General features: G+C 33.2%; 1 protein-coding gene across 1 annotated transcript in view; it reads left to right on the top strand.

The window, feature by feature from the left end:
* LOC114340474 (focadhesin) overlaps positions 1-23919 on the top strand; it is an 86661-nt gene that overhangs the window by 19067 nt on the left and 43675 nt on the right. The window contains exons 5-6 of the mRNA XM_028291221.2: positions 5450-6212; positions 16406-16609. Of these exons, the coding sequence (XP_028147022.2) occupies positions 5450-6212; positions 16406-16609 (967 nt within the window). The remainder of the gene's footprint in view (positions 1-5449; positions 6213-16405; positions 16610-23919) is intronic.

Raw genomic sequence — 23919 nt, 5'->3', positions numbered from 1 at the left:
AATTTTTTAAACAATTTTTGAAAAAATAATATTTTCTCAAAAATCCATTTTTTGTAATGATATCATTATTAATCATAGAAAAAGTTAAGGTATATTTTAATGAATAAATTATGTTCAATAAATTATTATTTAATAAAAATAATTTATTTATTAAAATATAGGTACTTTAACTTTTTCTATGATCATTAATAGTATGATAGAATTGATTAAAAAAATGACATAACCCAGACATCCAAAGTGAAAGTTATCCTCCAACACCAAATTGTTCTAGATCGTCCATATAATGTTCAGAAAAAAGTCACTCCTTTTTGAGCGTCGGGTTTGGGGGGGAGAGGGGGGAGAAGTCGGAAATTCGTAGTTTTTTACGTTTTTCGTCAATATTTCTAAACTATGAGGTTTAGCATGAACAACCTTTTATACAAAAATGTTCCACAATAAATTTGAAATAAAAAATGCCCCTATACATAATCCTTCTAAAATGAACGATTCCAAAGTTACGGAGGTAGTATAGTATAATTGGTCCAAAAAAAGGCCTAACCTAGACAGACATCCAAAGTAAAAGTTTTCCTCCAACACCAAATTGTTCTATATGATCCACATATTGTTCAGTAAAAAGTTACACCATTTTGAGCGTCCGGTTTGGGGGGGGAGATGAGGGAGAAGTCGGTAAATTAGTTATTTCTTTACGTTTTTCGTCAATATTTCTTAAACTATGTTTAAGCGTAAACAATGTTATATACAAAAACGTTCTACATAAAATTTAAAACAAAAATGGTCCTATCCTTAATTGTTATAAAATCAACGGTTCCAGAGTTACGGAGGGTGAAATGTGAAGGTTTTCGATACTTTTTATATGTCTTGAGCAATTGAAGATGATTTTGGGTGGTGAGGTTGACGTTTCTTCAAGGGCTTATCACTAACATACCATCGGCCACTGAAATAGCAAATCCTGTTAAAGAAAATTTCTTTCAATCAGTAAAAATATTACAAATTGCTCAAAAAATATAAAAAGTATCGAAAACCTCCACTTTTCACCCTCCGTAACTGTGGAATCGTTGATTTTATAACAATTATGTATAGGACCTTTTTTGTTTTAAATTTAATGTAGAACATTTTTGTATAGAACATTAAAGCATATTTTTAGAAATATTGACGAAAAACATAAAAAAACTACTAATTTACCGATTTCTCCCCTATTTAACCCCCAAACCGGACGCTCAAAATGGTGTAACTTTTTACTGAATAATATCTGGACCATATAGAACAATTTGGTGTTGGAGGAAAACTTTTACTTTTAATGTCTGGGTTAGGCCTTTTTTGGACCAATTATACTATACTACCTCCATAACTTTGGAACCGTTCATTTTAGACGGATTATGCAGAGGACCTTTTTTGTTTCAAATTTAATGTAGAACATTTTTGTATAGAAGGTTGTTCATGCTAAACCGCATAGTTTTAGAAATATTGACGAAAAACTTAAAAAACTACGAATTTACCGATTTCTCCCCCCTCTCCTACCTAAACCCGACGCTCAAAATGGTGTGACTTTTTTCTGAACATTATGTAGATCATATAGAACAATTTGGTGTTGGAGGATAACTTTCACTTTGGATGTCTGGGTTTGGATTTAGTTATACCATACTATAATGATATGATTAAGAAAATAGGTAACATATTTGGAAAAAAATATTTTTTTCAAGAAATGTTTAAACAAATTAGACCCTGTATTAATTAATACATTTATAATAAAATTGCATATATGTAATGTATGTAGAAATTACATACAAATTAAATTGTTAATAATTAAAAAAACGGACGTGAACTCTAGACAGGACACGGGTCTACAATAATTAAAAAAGTAGTCAGCTACCTGAATATTTCAGTTAGATATTATTAAAATGATGTAACAATGTGAAGTAGCTTCAGTGAAATAACAGTTAAAAAATAACGGCTACTGCTATCACAACATATTCCTATCTTATACTAGTGCAAATTGCAAATTATACATAATCATAATTTTTCATTTTTATGTAAAACATTCTGTGTCTATTTTCACCGGTCAAAAGTGAATTCATACCATACTGTGATCAGTGTGATTTTTGTTCTTCTCACTTGTGTAAAATATTATTTTTTATAAATTCTATGTTCCTCATTTTAATACATTTCCAAACAATACATTTCTTATTTAAGGGACCGTTCAAGTATTACGTAACGCAGGTTAGGGGGGTCAAAAATCTTCAAAAATTGCGTTACGTAGGGGGGGAGGGGGGTCAAAAATCTTCAAAAATCGCGTTACATAATGCTTGAACGCTCCCTAAATAAAAAATTCTGTTTGCATTTTTTTCGCACAAATGGTACATGTTTGAAGGGCGGCTACTAGAGAATTGCCTAGGGCGGCAATTGACCTAAACGCGGCCCTGGATCTGGGCGTGATGATGTAATCAATAATTTTTTAAATGAGAATAGGGGTCGTGTGATAGCTCATTTGAAAGGGTATTTAATTCTCTATTTAGTAATATAAATAGTAACATAATTCAAAAATGAATAACCATTTTCAATTCCGTTGCAACACGAAACTAAGTTTAAACAATGGGAACCTTGTTTTCAATCTGGTAGGATGTAGAGTAACATTTTTGATGTTGTTTTATGCGCTATTAGATTGAAAACTTAGTCTTTTGTTAGCAGTTGCCGCTAGGGCATCCATGCCATTTCGTCCGTTGCAATTCGTAACTGCACGCCGGGGTTTGTCCTGGTTGGGTCAGAGAAATCAGCATATGTGCCTCCTGATGAGAGACTAATAAGTTTCGAAACCGGTAGAGCTGCTTGCGGCACTTTCTGATTGAACTAGAATATGATGCGGCTGTAGTTTCGTGTTACAACGAAATTGAAAATGGTTATTCATTTTTGATTTACATATTTACTCTGATTGGAGTACGAAGGGAACCATTCTCCTTGGAACTTTACCGCGCTGAGCAGATGGGACGTGAATTATAAATTGTAAAATTCCCTCATCTTCTTTAGTCACAGCATCCGTTATGGCTTGCAAATTGTAGAAGCCTCGGAGGTGTAACCAAAGAAGGTTCCCATTGTTTTCAATGTGGTAGGATGTAGAGTAACATTTTTGATATTGTTTTATGTGCTATTATATTGAAAACTTAGTCTTTTTATTAATATAATTATTTATACAGGGTGTCCAAAAAATGGACACCAAATTGGTGGTCCACCTCACTATGCGCATGTGGTGAGTCAATACCTAAATAATGTGTTTCTCAGAAGATGGATTGGAAGACGTGGTTTCATCGAATGGCCCCCTCAATCACCCGACATGAATCATTTAGACTATTTCCTGTGGGATCACTTAAAAAACATATTATAGTTGCTTTAGCGCTCTTTCATTGTACTCCAGGGCGCATCTGTTTTGAGATGGACGTTGAGAGGTGACTCAAATTTTTTTGCAGAAATTGCTTGAAAATAAATCAAATAATAATATTTGAGTTATCCTCCCTCTCAAAAAGGTCCGGAACATTGTTTAAATAATCAAAATGTCAAAAATTTAAGGAAGAATTCGATTTTTTTCTTCGTTTTTTGATTATAACTTTAAAAGTATTCATTTCCGAGAAAAGTTGTACTGACATAAAAGTTGCGTAATTAAATTTCCTACAACATAAAATTGGTTAAAAATTTAAAAAATAGTCACCCTAGTTGCAAAATAGCAATAATTGCGAAAAAAACATACAAAAACAAGTATTCGCATTTTACGTTTTTCATCCATTTATGCTACACGTAGAACCTTCATATTTCACCCAGAAAAACTTTATGATACAGTAAAACAATACTGTATATTTCATTAAGATCGGTTTAATAGATTTTGCAATCCAGCTTTCGCAAAAAAAATTCATTTTTTCAAAATGTTACAGGACTGAAAATAAAGCAGATAGCGAGTTGAAATTTTTTTTTGCTTATAGAAGTATACTGTACCTTTCATTTGCAATTTTCAAAATTAAAATCGATTAATTACCACGGCGTCAGAAATTTTTTGAAATAAACAATAATTTTTGGTGCTACGCGCAGGACTGCGGTGTTCGATTCACACAAGTTGATTTCCACCAAAATTTCTTCCAATCTTTATCTAATATATTATTTTCTTACTCTATATTTTGTTGTATTTTAATATTTTAATTCCACAAAAATCAAACTAATTTTATTATTGTTTGTGAAATATTGTTTAAACAATTGCATATGTTTAAAAATGATAAAATTTTATTATTTAAGTTAAAATATATGAACAAAGAAAGTTTTTGCTGATAAAAGTGTTATTTCAAAGGATAGAGTATGTGTTTTTATTTTGCAATAAACAAATTTATTTATTTATATCGAAATGTAATAAAAATTAAAATGTATCAATCATTATCAAAGGTCATTGGAATGCCCAATCAGAGCAAACTATCCGCTGTCCTGCGCGTAGCACCAATATAATTAATGTTTATTTAAAAAAAATCCTGACGCCGTGGTGTTAATCTATTTTAATATTGCAAAATTGCAAATGAAAGATACTTACACTTCTATATGCAAAAAAATTTTCAACTTGCTATCTGCTTTATTTTCAGTCCTGTAACATTTTGAAAAATGAATTTTTTTTACGAAAGCTGGATTGCAAAATTTATTTTGCAAAATCTATTGAACCGATGTTAATGACATTTACAGTATTATTTTACTGTATCATAAAGTTTTTCAGGGTGAAATATGAAGGCCCTAAGTGTAGCATAAATGGTTGAAAAACGTAAAATGCGAATATTTGTTTTTGTATGTTTTTTTCACATTTATTGCTATTTTGCAACAAGGGTGACTATTTTTTAAATTTTTAACCAATTCTATATTGTATGAAATTTAATTACGCAACTTTTATGTCAGTACAACTTTTTTCGGAAATGAATACTTTTAAAGTTATAATCAAAAAACCAAGGAAAAAATCGAATTCTTCCTTAATTTTTTGACATTTTGATTATTTAAACAATGTTCCGGACCTTTTTGAGAGGGAGAATAACTCAAATATTATTATTTGATTTATTTTCAAGCAGTTTCTGCAAAAAAATTGAGTCACCTCTCAACGTCCAAATGTACTAATATTTTTACAGATCCGCCCTGGTCTATTGTGTGTACCTCTTATTTTTCTTCATTACTAAAGTTCCTATCTTTAATTATTATTGATAAGTTTTTTTATTTACTTATATGTATGTGGCTTTATACAGCATATTCTGTACCATTTACCCAATGTATATCCCAATGTATATCAACGTATTATCCCAATGTAGTATGTATATATCAATATGCTCCAGTTATTTTGTGGGCGCTGTAAACTTGCCTTTCAGCTCCCCCCTCTCTCTCTCTCTCTCTCTCATACATAACATTCGGTACTGCATTATTATTAAAAATGTTTTCTTAATTTTAGGCAAAACTGCTATAAAATCAAATAAAGCAATCAATTTGTGTGCTTTAGAAACAGTTCGAGCATCTTTACTACCATGGTTAGCAGCACCTTGTTTATTAACGAATGAAGCATACGAAGTTGCTGCAAACATCATTGCTATTATCGATAATCGTCAGCATGATGAAAAAGAAAATAATGCGAGTTTAAAAGCATTCGCTGATAAATATAAAGATCAAATTTGTACAAATAAAACTGTATTTCTTTCTGTAACGTTAGCTATGAATTTAGAGCGATTTTCACAGGAAAACCTCCTAAAAATATGGCTGAAGGAACTACAAGAAGTTCCTGAAGAATTCATTGCGGAAATGTTTAATATTCTCTGTGGTCTGATGATGGTTGATTATACTGATCCGGAAATATCAATGATTATTTTGGAATTATTACTTATCTGCACCAAAAATCAAATTTCACTCTCTTCAAAATTGCTAACACTAATTTTGTACGTAATTCCTAAAAATCCGTCGCATCATTTCTTAACAGCATTGCCAAGATTAATTATTCTACGTGATAATATTCCCAAAATTATAGCAATGATACAAGCAGTAAGCAAAGGTTCAGAAAATCTGTTTAACATGGCTCTTTCTTTAGCGTACGACGCTTGGAAAATCGATAATAAATGTTATATATACTTGGAAGATCTTTTGGTACAAAATGTTCCCGTTAAGAAAGTATGGGAACGGAATGTTGTTAAAGCATACATTCTTAAGAAAATCTGTGAAAAAAAGTAAGTATCCATTTGGCATAAAGGTGTTAAACTAAGTTATCATAATGATATTCCACCAGAAATATTCTACAATCTATTAAACCTTTTATTTTAATATTAATATTGTTATCAGTTATAAATTTCAGTTGTGGAAATCCAGAAAAAATGTTAGTCGGCTCAATTAAAAAAAAATTAAGAAATGAAATAAAAGACGTTTTCACAATCAATTTATTATTTACTCCGAACGACCGGTTTCACTGTCTATAAAATGCACAGTATTATCAGGTCCCGGTATCAGTAGACTAAATGATCTCGGTGTCGGTATAAGGAATGATTTCAGAAGTAAGCACTATCATACTTTTTTGTCCAGTTTATTGCTATTAAGGAACTGAAGGCAATGATTGGCTACTGCATTGATTAACAAGAAATGATAAATGATCATTTCTTCTCTTAGATATCCCTTCGTCTGCCACTATATCTAATTTGAACTTTGCCGGTTACACAACAAATATAAAATTTAACAAATAACACATAATAAATAAAACTCTACAATAAATAGAAATAAAACCGATATAAATAAATAAATAACATCACTTTATTATTCCATAAAAAAACAATATCTACTGATCAATGGTTGGTTGGCTGTTAATTACCACCTTCCCCTCAAGATCCAGCCCACTTATTTGTTAATCAATGCAGTTAAGCCCATCCTTGCCTTCAGTTCCCTAATAGCAATAAACTGAGCAAAAAAGTATGACAGTGCTTACTTCTGAAATCATTCCTTATACCGACACCGAGATCATTTAGTCTACTGATACCGGGACCTGATGATGCTGGACATATTATGGACAGCAAAACCGATAGTTCTGAGTAGATAATAAATTGATTGTGAGAACATTATTTTATTTCATTTCTTAATATGGGTTCATACATGCAACCCATTCAATATTTTAAAAAAAATTGTTGGTTTGTGGCCGACTTACTTTTATTGTAGTGGCCATCTTTCTTTATTTTTGACTAACAAATATGTACCTTGTAATCTGTTATCGATGATCTTTTGTGGTATCTATAGGAAGCGCTACTTTAAAAGTGTGTAAAGCATTTAATTCTTAGCTGAGTGCTTTCATCTTCAGAGCTATGGTCAAATTTGTAAATGTCAAATTGCCAAAAGAATTGGAGACTTACTTAAAGGAGTATATTTTAGAGATGGAAGACCGACTATTCGGTATGACAGAGAAAAACATTGGTGGAATGACCTACGAGCTTACGGAAAGGAACGGTATTAAACACAGGTTTTCTAATAACAAAATGTCAGGAGCTTTAGAGCTGACTCTAAGAGAAGAAATCTCTAAAAGATTTTAGAGATTTCCTTTAGAACTCCTGAGGCTACCTCAACCTCAGCTGCCAGAGCGAGAGGCTTTAATAAAGTCGCTGAGTTTTTTTCCTTTTAGATGAAATACAAAATATATACATGAAGAGAAGTATCCATTCTCAAATGTGGTCTCGAGGTATCTCAAAACTCAAAGAAGTACCACAAAATGTATATATACATTTTGTGGTACTTCTTTGAGTTTTGTACTTCCTCAAAATATATACAAAAAGTATCATCAATCCTGTGAGAATATACAGGCTGTAACAAAAATACAGGTCATAAATTTAATCACATATTCTGGTACCAAAAATAGTTTGATTGAACCTAACTTACCTTAGTACAAATGTGCATATAAAAAAAGTTACAACCCTTTGAAGTTACAAAATAAAAATCGATTTTTTCCAATATATCGAAGACTATTAGGTATTTTTTAATGAAAATGGACATGTGGTATTCTTATAGCAGTTGCATCTTAAGAAAAAATTATAGTAAAATTTGGACACTCCATAAAAAATTTATGGGGGTTTTGTTCCTTTAAACCCCCCCAAACTTTTGTGTACGTTCCAATTAAAATATTATTGTAGTACCATTAGTTAAACACAATGTTTTTAAAACTTTTTTGGCTCTTAGTACTTTTTCGAAAAGTCAGTTTTTATCAAGATATTTTGAATATTTGCCAAATCCACCACATATTTGTATATGGTTAAGTACGATTATGGAGACTTGGTAATAATATGAAAATTCATGTATGATTTACATTTTTAGGTATATTTTGAACCATATTAAAAAAGAAGCCACATCTCGATAAAAGGTGCCTTTTCGAAAAAATACAAAGAGGCAAAACAGTTTTAAAAACACTGTTTTTAACTAATGGTACCACAGTAATATTTTAATTGGAACGTACACAAACATTTGGGGGGTTTAAAAGAACAAAACCCCATAAAAAATTTTATGTAAACATATTAAAAAATAAGCCTCAACTCGATAAAAACTGTCTTATCGAAAAAATACTAAGTGGCAAAAAAGTTTTAAGAATATTGAATTTAACTAATGGTACCACAATAATAATTTAATTGAGACGTACACAAAAGTTGGGGGGTTTAAGGGAACAAAACCCCCATAAAATTTTTATGGGGTGCACAAATTTCACTATAATTTTTCTTTAAGATGTTCCTGCCATAAGAATGCCAGGTGTCCATTTTCAATAAAAAATCTCCAATAGTTTTCGATATATTGGAAAAAATCGATTTTCATTTTGTAACTTCAAAGGGCCTGTAACTTTTTTTATCTGCATATTTGTACTAAGGTAAGTTAGGTTTATTCGAACTATTTTTGATCCCAGAATATGTGATTTAATTTATGACCTGTATTTTTGTTACACCCTGTATAATGTGGGCGAGTCTGATAACCAGACAAGGCAAGTTGCCCAAAATTTCAGCACATAAAGGGCGGAAACAGGTTGGTTTCCTAACAAGCGCTGAAGAGGGACAAAATTGCACTATTGTTCTCCATGTAAATGGCGCGGGTCAATTCATTCCTACAGCAATAATAATCCGTCGCAAAAGAAGGAATGAATTATTTCAAAGCGTCCCATATGCAACACTTTCTCTCCTTACGAATAATCTGAATACACAAAATCTGACACCTTCATCCTGTTCTAAAAGTATTTTCTGCAACATACACAGTGCTCAATTGAAGATAAGGTCCTATAATTGCATGGTGGTAATTCAAGGTACTCGGTCTGCCGAAGCTATAGAATATTACAGAGAAAATGGCATTATAAAGCTGTCTTGTCCTCCACATTGCATGCACAAGATGCCCATTGCGTGTGGTAGTATTTTCACCTGTAATGGCGTATTTTAATGTAGAAGTTATCCCTTTCGGTAGGGATCTATGGATGAGTATCACCAAGCCGCAAGCCCATATCTTTTACCGTACTGCTCCACCCTAGTAGATAGTGGAAGAACTACTACATTAGCTTTTTATTTTTCTGTACCTGGGCCAGAATTCGAATACACTCCCACTAGAGCATAACTGTACTTAAATTCGTTTTTCATTATGTGTAGACTAAAAAGATGTTACAGGAATCATTTTGCCCCACTCACCCTTAAATAATTTAAAATATCAATTGCTTTTCACTTTATTCAAATAAAACTAGTAGTAATAAAAGTTTATAATATCGCCACTACGCAAGAACGTAGGCTTAAGTCAAAATTTGACGAAATTGACTTATTAATGCAGATCTACTACAAATAAAAGTATCTATCGCGTGAATAAAGACCTATGACGTTAATAATAATAGTCGCTAAGAGATGGCGTCAAGTGTCTATATTTGTTTAGCGCGAAATTAGTTAAATACTTAACATTTTCGTATGAATATAGATCCAAGTTAGTTACGCCGCAGAATAGCGCAGAATGTGAAGCAATTTGTGTGTTTATTTCTCGTCAAGGACGACCGATCTTATACTTAAGATTATTTTTTGTGAAAATTCTCTCTAAAATAAAGATCCTGTTTTAGTTAGGTCAGAAAAAAGACTCAAATGTAATAGGGGTTAACACAAACACTTTTTAAATTCATCTAGTTATCACAGTTTGTAATTAGATATATTTCTAACCAAATTGTATAAGTAATTTCTTTAAAGTAAAATAACAACTTTTTCGGAGTTATGCTCATAATCAATTCCATAAAATTTTAAAATGCCTCTCCTCTAAAATCGTCTTTTTTGAATTAAGCCTACGTTCTTGCCAAGCGGCGATATGTATAATCCAAGATATATTATTAGGCCTGGATCCCGCGTACCAAAAAAAATTATTAATAGCAAGCTGAAAAGTTAATAGCTTAACGGTGTCTAGTCGGACAAACTTTGATGTACGGGAACATTGGAACAGGGGAAGTTTTAATTGTGGAACAGGTTACAGGTTTCGAACGTCAGACTACGAAAACGTCCCATGTATTTTTGTCGGACAGAACTTCCAATTGATTTGTTACCCTTTCATTATTTTCATGCAAAAATCAGACTGCTATTTACCAGCAACATAATTCATGTCAATTGACAGGTTCTACGTGTCGAACTTATTAAAATGCCCAACATATCTGTCGGACAAACATTTTTCATATATTATATAAAGTTTGCTATTGAATAAACTTAAAAACAACCTGTTGTTTAATAATATGGAAGTGTTAAGGGGATGGGTACGTATTTTCGGCTGCAATGCTATTCAAATGGGGATTCATTTTTTTCGAATCCTGAGAAAACTAATAAGTATTTTTGAAAAATTTAAATGCAGAATGAAAGATTACGTTCTTACCGAGGGCCGAAAGTCGTTAAATTTCAAATATTTTATTCAAAAAAAAAACTTTTTATTTATTCAAAGGGACTTTTGGCCCTCGATAATAATTTAGTCTTTCATTCTGCGTTTAAATTTTTTAAAAATATTTATTAGTTTTTTCGGAATTCGAAAAAAATGGACACCATGTCCGCGGTGATATTTTCCAAATCGAATATTCGCTATCTTTGTCATACAACGCACTGAGTCGAATAGAATATGGTAACAAGACAGTGACAATTTTAAATATTTGACATGGCATCGGGAATATTTTGAGTTTTTGATTAAATAATATTGATGGTGTATTTGATAAATAATTGATTTAAGATGTGAACTTAATAAAAAGTTATGTTTATTATTTATGCAAGATCCAAGCAGAGAATACACCAGGATTTATTCTGTGATCCAAGTATTTTGTTGTTAAATATGTTCAAAATTGTAAGCGTCCCATAGTAACAATACATTATTAAAAAATCACTTTATCACTTTTCTCCTTTTCTTGATATATTAGTTTTTGTTGTACAGTACCTATATAAATTATTACAATCACTGAATACATAGTGAAAAAATTATCAGTAGTAATTGCACAACAGCTCTAAAATTCTATATTAATTTTAGAGTTCGAGTGCAATTTGTTGCGATTATTTCATGAATAAAACTGTTCAAAACCAAAATTTTATTGTAATTTATTTATGTAAGTACAAATTAGTACAATAAACAAAAATTTTTTATAAATATTTGACGATTGAAAGTCATCACTTTTATAATTTTTAAAACATTAATTGTCATTTTGTCACTGAATGTATTTTTTCGTAGCAACGAAGGGCATCTGACGTAATATACTTAACGACGGGCAATTATCAAAAATTATCGATTTAATTCAGATTTCTGTAACTTTCTATTGGTCAGAATCTCCTATGAATGAAATAATCATATTAATTAACTGATTTAATAATTTAAGCAAGTAACAGTTATCTAAGAACATTCAAAAGCCATCTCTTTAAAGTTAATCATGACATTGTCAAGTAATGTTTACATATCCATACCAGTGAGAATTTTACTACACGTAATTTGCCGTGTAAAGACAGAAAAAGTAGGGATAGCCGTAAAATATTTGCGCCTTTACTATTAAGGAGAATAGGCAGAGAGAGGGAAATTGAAAACACAATAAAAGAAAGGAAATTGCAGTATCTCGGACATGTGATGAGAGTCGAAAGATATAATATCTTGAGACTCATAATTCAAAGAAAAATAGAAGGTAGTAGAAGTGTAGGAAGGAGACTCGTTTCCTGGTTGAAAAACCTGAGAGAATGGTTTGGTTGCAGCTCAACTGTTCAGAGCAGCTGCCACGAAGGTCAAAATAGCCATGATGATTGCCAACCTTCGTCGCAGAGATGGCACTTGAAGAAAAAGAAAAACAACCTGCTAGTTTTTACAATCATAAACTTGTCATGATGACACGTTCCACGATTAAAATCACGTTCCACAATTAAAACGAAGAAAAAGAAAAACAACCTGCTAGTTTTTACAATCATAAACTTGTCATGATGACACGTTCCACGATTAAAATCACGTTCCACAATTAAAACTTCCCCTTGTTCCAGTGTTCACATACATCAAAATTTTGTCCGACTAGACACCGTTAAGCTATTAACAAATTTTTTTATTACGCGGGATCCAGGCCTATATTTACATGTTGATCCAACAGCGTTCATCATGATCATTGATTATTCTTCTTTACGTGCCATCTCCGTGACGAAGGTTGGCAATCGTCATTGCTATTCTCACTTTTGATACTACAGCCCGAAAGAGTTCAGTTGAGCTGTATCCAAACCATTCTCTGAGATTTTTCAGCCAGGACATTTTTCTCCTACCTATGCTGCGCCTTCCTTGAATCTTTCCCTGCATAATTAATTTTATGAGTTCATATCTGTCACCACGTGTTATATGACCCAAGTATTGAAGTTTTCTTATTTTGATGGAATCCAGTATCTCCCTGCTGTTCTGTATTCTCCTTAGTACTTCCTCATTGGTTATTCTGTCTGTCCAGGAGATTCTCAGCATTCTTCGATACGTCCACATCTCAAATGCTTCCAATCTATTGAGGCATTGTTTATTGAGAATCCATGTCTTCACACCATACAAAATAACAGAAAATACATAACATTTTAGTACTCGCTTTCTAAGATTTAGGCTGAGGTCTTTACTAATTTGTTTCATATTAGTAAATGCACTTCTAGCCTTTTCTATTCTAATTCGGATTTCTTTGGTATAATCGTTTGTTTCACTAATGTTTGTCCCTAAATAGTTATAATTCTGAACTCGTTCTATCGTCTTATTATTTACTTGTAGATTTATGTTTCTAATATTTTTCTTTGATATAACCATGGATTTCGTTTTCTTTATGTTTAGTGACAGACCAAATTCTTCACTCGTTGCAACAACCTTATCTAAAATTCTTAGTAGATCTGTAATATTAGTATTGTGTCATCGGCGTATCTAATTTTACATATGGGTAGGCCATTTATTTTTATGCCTGCTACTTCATCTTCTAATGCTTTTTTGAATATTTCTTCTGTTCTGAGTATGCATTAAACAGTGATGGCGGCAAGACACAGCCCTGTCTAACGCCTCTTTTGATTTTTATTTCTTCTTCTTCTTTGAGTGCCTCTTCTATCGGAGATTGGATATCATTAGGGCGATTCTAATTGTATATACTGCTGTTTTGAACAATTCGTTAGTGGTACAGCCAAACCACTCTATCAAATTTCTCATCCAGGACATTCTTCTACGGCCTGGATTTCTTCGTCCTTGGATTTTTCCTTGCATTATATTTTGTAGGAATGTGTACTTTTGTCCTCTCATCAGGTGGCCTAAGTATTCAAGTTTTCTCTTTTTTATATTCAGCAGAACTTCTGGCTCGTTATTTATTCTGCGTATTACTTCTTCATTTGTAATTTTATCCGCCCAACTTATTCTTAGTATACGGCGGTAGCACCACATCTCAAAGCTTTCAAGATTTTTAATATTCCTCTGTTTAAGAGTCCATGACTCAACACCGTAGAGCAAAGTACTGAATACATAGCATTTTAACATTCTAGTTCGTAGATGAATACTAATATCACGATTACAAAATAATTTTTTCATTTTTATAAAAGTAGACCTGGCAATTTCAATACGTCTTTTTATCTCGTGATTTCGGTCACCTGTTTCATTGATAAGGGTTCCCAAGTATTTGTATTCGTTTACTTTTTCAAGTTGGGTACCGTTTATTGTGATACTAGTGTCATTTATTGGATTCTTACTGAGGGTCATGTATTTGGTTTTTTTGACGTTCATCCTTATGCCGTAATTATTACATATCTCATTCATACTTTCAACTAGATGTTGTAGATCTTCCGCTGTTCTTGCCATTATCACAGTATCGTCAGCATATCGAATGTTATTGATAACTTCTCCATTGACTATTATCCCTTCGTTTGCATATGAGAGAGCTTCTTGGCATATTTGTTCGCTGTAGATATTAAACAAGATCGGTGACAATATACAACCCTGTCGTACCCCTCTACGTATTTCTATTTCGTCCGATGTTTGATCTTCTATTTTTATATTAGCTCGCTGATTCCAGTACAGATTTAATATTATTTGTATGTCTCTGGTGTCAATGTTCTTACTCTCCAGGATTTCTTTGAGTTTACTGTGGCGTACTTTGTCAAAGACCTTTTCAAAGTCTATAAAGCAGGCGTGTACCTCTTGGTTAACATCTAGGCATCTCTGTGTTAGAACGTTCAAGGCAAAGAGAGCATCTCTTGTACCTAATCCTTTTCTGAATCCCATCTGTGTATCGTTAATATCGATGTCTAGTTTTTGATAGATTCGGTTGTGGATGACTCTAAGAAATATTTTAAGCAGGTGACTCATCAAGGAGATTGTTCGATGATCTGAACATTGCATTGCCTTAGTTTTCTCCAGTACTGTATATTGTATTGAATATATGCAATATTACGGTTACGGATTTATCATTCAAAAGCTTCAGCAGTTCTGTAGGGATTTCATCAGGTCCGTTTGCTTTTCCATTTTTAACGTTTCTTATTGCGTATTCTACTTCTTCTTTCAATATGTCTGGCCCAGTTGCATTGGTTATCTGAGTTAAGTTGTTTCTATCGTCTTCAAATAATTCATTCAGGTATTCTGTCCATCTTTTTATTTTATTCTCTAGATCTACAATAAGATTTCCATCTTTGTCTTTAAGTTTACCTATTTGGCATTTCTTTATGCTTCCTTTTATCTCTTTTACTTTTTTGTGCATATTGAACGCATCGTACTTTTTCTCATAGGTTTCCATTTCTTCACACTGTTCTTTAATCCACGCCTCTTTGGCTTCTTTTATTCTCTTTTTTATGTGTTTGTTTATTTCTTTGTATTTGCCTAGGTAATTCTTCATCTTTCTTCTTTGTTCCATCAAGTCTAGTATGTCCTGTGTCATCCACCCCTTGTTCTTTGTTGTCGTTTTTGTCAGATGTTTCTTTCCTGCTGTTTGTATAGCTGTATTTATGTACTTTAATTTTTGGTTAACGTTATCTGTATCGTTAATTTGTTGTTGCACTGAACTGAGGTTTTCATTTATTTCTTCTCCTGTTTCTTGTCGTATATTTTTGTTTCTAAGTTTATCTAAATCTAGTGTCTTTCTGTGTGGTCTCCTAATCTTTTTTGGTCTCGCCTCTATCACAGTAACTACCGGGTTATGATCTGAGCCTATATCAGCTCCTGGGTACGTCTTAGTAAATTTAACAGCATTACGATTTTTATTTTATTGGTGTTTAAATTATTTATTCGTATGACAGCTTCTTGTTCATCATTGATTATTATTAATCATTGATTATTATTAGTCTATTTTTTCCTGAGTCTTGTTTGATTATGACAACTTACAATTTCTCTTTTCGTATTAGTATTTTCTTTGTATTTTTAACGAACGATTATTGTTTTAATAGTGAATCTTTCTTGTAGGAGACTACTAACTCAGTGAGCTTTATAAATGGACTGTAGGTAGGTACCATAGGGTGAATTTAAAATAAAAAAAAATAGCTGTAAAAACAAACAGACTTTAAAGTTGTAATAGAAAGATTTTTCCTACCTTGTCAATTCTCGGTGAACAATCTTGAGCAGGCCTGCTATTCTTCGTACTGCTGTTGCTGAGTTGGAGTTGGACTATATTATTTTCTACACACTTTTCGGAGTTGTAGGTGTTGTAAACAAAAAATTTTAAGGTCTTCGTGAAAAAAGTTAAAAATGAATAGTTTAACTCACTGAAATCTTTGCCTTCTCGTATATAAGGAGTGTCAAAAAACTGATAAATAATTATAATATTGAAAAATAAATTCAAAAATATTCTCTACAAAAATAGGAAAAAATAAAAATTGTTATTCATAATGGTGTGGACGAACCAAATAGTTCAATTGATAAAGAAAACTAAAGAATTGTGTTTTAGTTTTATATTATTATTGCTTTATTTTAGACCAGAACTATATGGAAAAGATGTCATAGCACATTTGTCGAAAATATTAAATGATTGTGATGACGACAATGGCGCTTTACCATGTTCTCTAGCTATAGAAGCTATAACGGTCTTGTGCAGAGCTGGAGTGATTGACATTAAAACAACGTGGTCAACTTTATCACCTAAATTTAAAAACGATATGAGAGTTCAGGTAGTAAAAAGGTAAAGTATTTAAAATTTTATTTGGTATTATTAAATGTAAGGGTACGAGATCTACGAACTTGAAATTTATATCAAGGTATTTTGCTTCAGTTAATGATTAATGTGCAATGAATTATTGAATGTTCAACATTCATTTTTATATGTTTTCCATTTAACGTAGAATTTACAAAGAATTCAACAAGATAGAAGAAAGAAAGCAACATAACATAGAGAGGTGTTCATGTAGCCCAACTGAAGAGGTCTGAAGAGACTGAAACGGAAGTATGGGGAGGGTGGATAATCTCTGAACTGAAATGAAACATAAGCTGTTAATTTAATTAAATAACATCTCTTTTCTTCTTCTTTTTCTTAACTCAGGCGAGACTCGTTAGTCTCTGGCACTTGGTCATAAGACCTTTGTACCAAACCCTGTTCTTCTCCTTAAACTTTAATAAGTCCTGTGGCCTCAACGAAGGCCAACAGTTTTCTTATTGGTAGTTTTAGGATCTCTTCTGGTTCTAACCTTATTTGCATCACCTAGCACACTGCATTGGCATAGTATGTGTATGGCAGTTTCTTCTTCCATTTCGCACTTTCTGTACCATGATTCATTCACCTTACCTAGTTTATATAGGTGATTTCTTAAACGGCAATGTCCAGTCACCATTTCAGTGACCGTTTTGATCTCTCGTTTATTGAGGTTCATCAAACTGTTCGAGAGTTTTTTATCAATATTCTTGATTATTTTTTTAGTCTGGATTTGCCCTTGAGTGGTTCTCCATTTATTTTGATGATTCTTTATCAGCCATTTATGAACCTCGTTTTTCATAGCATCTTTAGTGATGCCACAGAAAGGTTCTGGGCCTTCAAAAGTTTCTCTCGAGCCTTGTTTCGCTAACATATCTGCTCGTTCGTTCCCATGCCCCCTTCATGACCCGGCATCCATATTAAAGACACTTTATTGTCTTTTGCCAGGTTATTGAGGAGATCTTTGCAGTTTCTCACCAGTTTTGATTTGGTGAGAGGGTTCTTTACAGCCAGAATAGCCGATTGGCTATCTGTGTAAATGTTGATTCTCTTAGCTTTAGGGTCTTCATCAATGATTTCATCAATGCAGGCCACCAAAGCAAAAACTTCAGCCTGGAACACCGTTGTATGTTGACCTAGGCTGTAAGATTTATTATAGTTACATGTTTGCCCAAAGACCCTGATCCAGTACTATGGGCAGTTTTAGATCCATCAGTGAACCATATTAAGTCCCCATTAATGTTTGGGACTTTTTGTTCTCTAGATGGTATAATTGTGTTAATCTTCTCAGTGAAGATTAGTTCTGGTGTCATCATATCTGAGTTCATCATAGAGATGGATTCCTCAAGTATAGTCCCAGTAATGTTTGTGTGGCTATTCAATACATAATTTGGCCTCCAAGTATTGTTTGCTTTGAGCCTCAGGATGGTCATAAAGGCTACCGCCGAAATATATAATTCCAGCGGAGGGAGACCTGTGATAGCCTCTAATAAAGCCGTTCCTGTACTATTCAAGGCTCCTGTTATATTTAGAAGCGCTTGTCTTTGTAGGGTGGTGAGAGTGGTCACACAAGATTGCAAAGCCGTCTTTCTCCACCAGAGTACTGCCCCATAAGTAACTGTCGGTCGTATCACTGATGTGTACAACCAACAGATCACCTTTGGTTTCAATCCCCAGGTTTTACCTACAACTCGTCTGCAGTTCCAGAAGAGTCGCTTAGCCCTATTGGTTATATTGGTAATATGAGTATTCCAATTGAGTTTCGAATCCAGTGTTACCCCTAGATACTTAACCTCATTGGTTCTTTCCAGAACCTCTCCAAATAATTTCAGCTCACTCAGTCCAGTAAGCTTCCTCTTATTTGTAAAGGCTACCAGTTTAGTTTTAAAAGGGTTCACGGAAAGGTTCTCTTTCAGACACCAGTTCTCTATGTAGTGAAGGGCATATCGCATCTGATACGCAACAGTGCTGGGAAATTTTCCCCTAGTTACTATTACGATATCATCTGCGAAACTCTGGACCCAGATTCCTTGGGCGCTTAGCCCATGAATCAGATCATCGACAACTATGTTCCATAATGACGGTGACAATACACCGCCTTGAGGGCATCCCTTAGTTGCCCTCAGATTTATGGTATCTTCATGCGTATCTGTGGATATTATTCTGCTCTGAAGCATCTGAATAATCCACTTGCATGTTGTGTTGTTGATTTTCTTCCTCACCAGTGCGCTTTGTATAGACTCGATTGAGGTATTATCAAATGCACCCTCTATATCTAAAAATGCAGCAAGGGCGACTTCTTTCTGATGCAGACTCCTTTCGAGTTCCGACACTAGATTGTGCAGGGCGGCTTTACCTGATTTCCCTGCCTTATACGCCCATTGCCGTTGGTGCAGTGGATTTTCATTTAAATTGTTGTTCTTGATGTGTTCATTCAAGATTTTTTCCATGGTTTTTAACATGAATGAGGTCAGACTTATAGGCCTGTAGGATTTTGCTAAGGTGTAATCTGTTTTTCCTGGTTTGGGAATAAACGCCACCCTTGCCCTTCTCCAAGCTTTGGGAATGTATCCCAGAGCATGGTTGGCTCTAAATATTGTGATCAGGGGACCCATGATTATTTCCAGACCCTCCTGGAGAAGCTTAGGAAATATACCATCTGGTCCCGCAGTTTTATAAGGTTCAAAAGTTTCAATAGCCCATCTGACCTTGTGAGAACCAAAGATCTCGTCAGAGGTCAGCCAGTCCCTTTTGGTTGGGCTATTGTTTGCTTGATGATTGTTATTGCCAGTCAATTGCGTCGACCCTGGAAAGTGAACACTTAAAAGATGCTCTACAGCCTCCTTCTCTGTGTCCGTATACTTCCCATTGGGCAATTTCATTGACTTGGGTTTGTTAATGTTATCTCTTTTGAGGATTCTGTTGACCCTGGCGCTTTCAGGTATACTTTCAATGTTTTCACAGAATTCTCTCCTGGACTTTCCTTAGCGGATTGGATTTTCTTATTATAGGCTTTCAGTTTAGCCTTATATGCTTCCCAATCACTTGATTTCTTCGCCCTATTGAAGAGCCGTCTTGTTTCTCTTTTGAGATCGGACAGCTCCTTATTCCACTAAGTTACTTGCCTGGGAGGGCGACTTTCTTTTAACGGGCAGTTTTCCTCATATGAGACGACTATTGCATGCTGCAACCAGTCTACTGCCATCTCAACCTCAACGTTGTTTTTTGGCCTTTTAGGATAATCCCGTACCCTTGTTCCAAGATCCCTCTTAAAGGATTCCCAATCGGTCACCTTAGAGTCTCTATAGAACCTTGGTTCCGGTTTGACTGAGTTTATCTCAAAGCATATGTATGCATGATCTGATAAGGATAACGCATCCGACACATGCCAATCAGATATTATGTTCCCAATCCCCATAGAGAATCCCAATTAAACAACATATACATTAAATGTTTTTGCACAACTTATAGTAAAAATCTGTATCTACAGTGCGCTGGAATAAGTGTTACCCCCCCTTATTAACTTATTTATTTTAAGCACATAAGCAAAACGCTCGGACAGGTCGATTTTTAAAATAATCATTGTAGGTATATTACAGCATCAACGTTTCGAACTTTACGCGATCCCTCTTCAAGTGACAGGCATAACTTAGATTTTTTTAAATTGGAAAGTACATCATGTGACACCTCATTTAAAAGCTTCTGATATACTGATTACACAATAATGTATAATACTTTAATCCTTTTTGAGAGCGTAGGCGCAAAATTTCGTTCGAATTATTTTTAAACGCATTAATTTTTTTCGATTCCTGAGAAAACTAATAAGTATTTTTGAAAAATTTAAATGCAGAATGACGTATTACAGTATTATCGAGGGTCGAAAATCCCTGAGAGCTTCTATGATTATTTTTATAATTCACAGAGGTGAAAAAAAGAAAAAATTTAGTCTGATTTTTAGTTTCAAATATATCATTCAAAATAAACATTTTGTTTATTCTAAGGAACTTTCAGACCTCGGTAATAATGTAATCTTTCATTCTGCGTTTAAATTTTTCAAAAATACTTATTAGTTTTCTCAAGATTCGAAAAAAATAAATGCGTTTAAAAATAATTTGAACGAAATTTTGCGCCTACGTTCTTAAAAAAGATTAAAGTATTATACATTTTTGTAATCAGTATTTCAAAAACTTTTAAATGAGGTGTCACATGATATACTTTAACATTTAAAAAAGTCAAAGTTATGCCTGTCACCTGAAGAGGGCAGTTATATTATCGCATAACTTTTTTCTTTTTAATTTTTAAGCATTTTTGAGCCTGGATTTCCAAATCGTAAGGTATTATAGTACTAAAAGGTACTCTTACTTTAAGTCGATAGGATACACCGTTTTCTAGATAAATCGATTTGATAAAAACTGATGAAAACTTGATGAAAAAAATCGATAAAAACATTTTTCGTTTTTGAATATCAAAAAAGAAATTCAAAAAAAACTATTTAGAAAAACGAAAACTGGTACGTTTATTTATATTTCAGAGATCAATCGATTTCATTAATTGCGAATTTCTACTGCCGGTCATATGCGTCCGTTTTGGGTAGGTCAACGGTTATTTTATCGCATAACTTTTTTGTCTTTAATTTTTAAGAATTTTTTACACTAGATTATTAAATTATGAGGTATGCTAGTACTAAAAATTACTCTTGCTTTAAGTTGGTAAAATACACCGTTTTTTTTTAAATTTTTTTTCAATTTTTTTTTCAATTTCAGAGAACGAAAAATTTTCAAATCGATTTTTCTAGAAAACGGTGTGTCCTACTGACTTAAATCAAGACTACCTTTTAGTACTAGCATACCTCACAATTTGATAATCCAGTATCAAAAATGCTTAAAAGTTAAAGACAAGAAAGTTATATGATAAAATAACCGTTGCCCCACCCAAGACGGACGCCTATCACTGGTACTAAAAATTCACACTGCATGGAATCGATTTATGCCTGGAAGATAAATACGTGTACCAATTTTCGTTTTTCTAACTAGAAGCGTTCTGGAGGTATTTAAGAAAGACTAATTACAAGACGCCATCTTCAAAGAGCTCTAGCTTCCTTAGGAAGCATTTTGGGACTAGGAGAATTTGGTTAAATTGTCTTAAAATTATCTAGGGAAACTCCTGTCTTCGTTTGTCGGTAGAGTTTCTGGACACCCTGTATATTCGAATTTATATATAGGGTGTTTCATTGGATACATTCTTTCTGGACTCATAACTTCAGAACCACCCTGTATATTTTTTTATATTTGGTACTCATATGTCTCATTTACAACACAACCCATCCGACTACTAATAACAAGAAAAATCCGGGTCCGGACTAAAAAAAAATTATAAATGCTTTGTGACCTTGAAACAACACCCTGTATATTGAAATTTTTAAAATCCGTTTGCATATTTGGAAAGAGCACAAAAAACTAAGATTGATGGTTTGCTTAAACTTCTCGGCCAGACAATTTAATGACTTTAATTTTGAAATAATATATACGTTTTTAAGAACTTTTACATTAAAAAGCAGGTATTATTAACTTTTAATAATAAATTATTAAATTTAGTGAACAAATACTCATTTTAAAAATAATCGGTATTTATTTACTACATTAGAACGATCTATTTACTAATCACAAGAAAAATCCAGTTCCGGATTAACAAAAAAACAAAGTAATTGTGACTTTGAAACAACACCCTGTGTATCAAAATTTTCAAAATCCGTTTGCACATGTGAAAAGATCACAAAAAACTGAGTTTATAGTTTCGCTTTAATTTTTTGCACAGAAAATTTAATAACTTTAATTTTGAAATTAAATCTATTGAAATTTTTTATAACTCTGAGATTAAAAAGCAGGTATTGGTAATAGGTATGGATCCCGCGTATGAAAAAAAAAGTTGATTAATAGCAAGCTGAAAATTTGTTAATAGCTTAAGGGTGTCTAGTCGGATAAACTTTGATATATGGGAACACTGGAACAGGGGCAGTTTTAATTGTGGAACAGGTTAAAAATTTGGAACGGTCACACCACGAAAACGGCACATTTATTTTGTCCGACAGAACATACTTAAACTCTCCGAACAGAGATTAAATAAACTCTCATGCGAAAATCAGACTGATATTTATCACCTGTCATAATTCCTGTCATCCACAGAGAACGGCAGTTCTCACCAGTGGCGCACAACACCCCTACAAGCGACACTATATATACACGAAATTTTCGATTTTCTAAACCTGACTGAATTGAAAATTGGGCCACATCCCATCTTAAAGAATAGGAAAAGACTCGTCCATCCATATGTCATATCTCCATTTTGGTCCAAGGGTGTGGATTTTACGGCCCTTCCCATTTAGAGTCTGTTTTTCGTTCTCGTCCCCAAAACTCCCAAAAATTTCAAAAACTTAAGCCCGACCTTTGCGGCTTTTGATAGCACAGATCATTACCTTTCCAACGCATGTTTAATTTTGAAAATCGGTTATACCATTCAAAAGTTATCGAGCTCAGAAGTATGACTCAATTTTTATTTAAAAAAGGGAAAATGTTTGTGGATATGTATGTATGTATGTATGTATGTGTGTGGAAAAGTTACACCGATCTGAATTTTTTTTTTCTGTGTTTCAAGAGGGTGTGAGGGCCGATTCAGAACCGGTCTAATTTTTGACTTCTGACTACCGGTAAGCCAGCTAGAGGACTAGATAGATACAAAATAGCATATTTTTTGGGCGTATATATCTTAGATTCAAGGAGAGACAGGAAAACCGCAAATACACCAAATTAATAGGGATGAGTTAAGATTTCAAACGGTGCTTAAGCGATCAACCTGAGACATACACACTGCTCACCATAGCCGAAAAACTGAAAAATTAACCGTTGAAAATTTTGGTTTTTCGACAATTACTCAAAATTTCAACCTACGAATTGCGCCAATAACTGAGCGTTTGTAGGAGGACTCAGGACGCGTCTAACGGTGTATATCTCATATCTGGGAAAATTGGAATTTTTTAGTTATAGGCTTTATAAATATAATCAAATCTATTTCTTATGGGAAAAACCGTTTTTCAAGCTCAATAATTCCTGTAATACGTTCAGTTATCATACTTGATCTTGGATGCATCAGATAATACTTGTCAATACGTTTTAAACTCATATTTAGTGATCAACATCAGTTCAGCTGTTCAGAAGTTATAGAACTCCAAAAGTATAATTAGTCCAGGAACTGAAACTTTTCACTTCGCAATTTTTACAGAATGGATCGATTTGCTTGAAAATTTGAGA

This window comes from Diabrotica virgifera, chromosome 8 (genome assembly GCF_917563875.1).
Source record: "Diabrotica virgifera virgifera chromosome 8, PGI_DIABVI_V3a".
Classification (NCBI taxonomy): domain Eukaryota; kingdom Metazoa; phylum Arthropoda; class Insecta; order Coleoptera; family Chrysomelidae; genus Diabrotica; species Diabrotica virgifera.
Note: the sequence above shows the minus strand (reverse complement) of the source record. Positions and strands in the feature narration are given on the sequence as shown.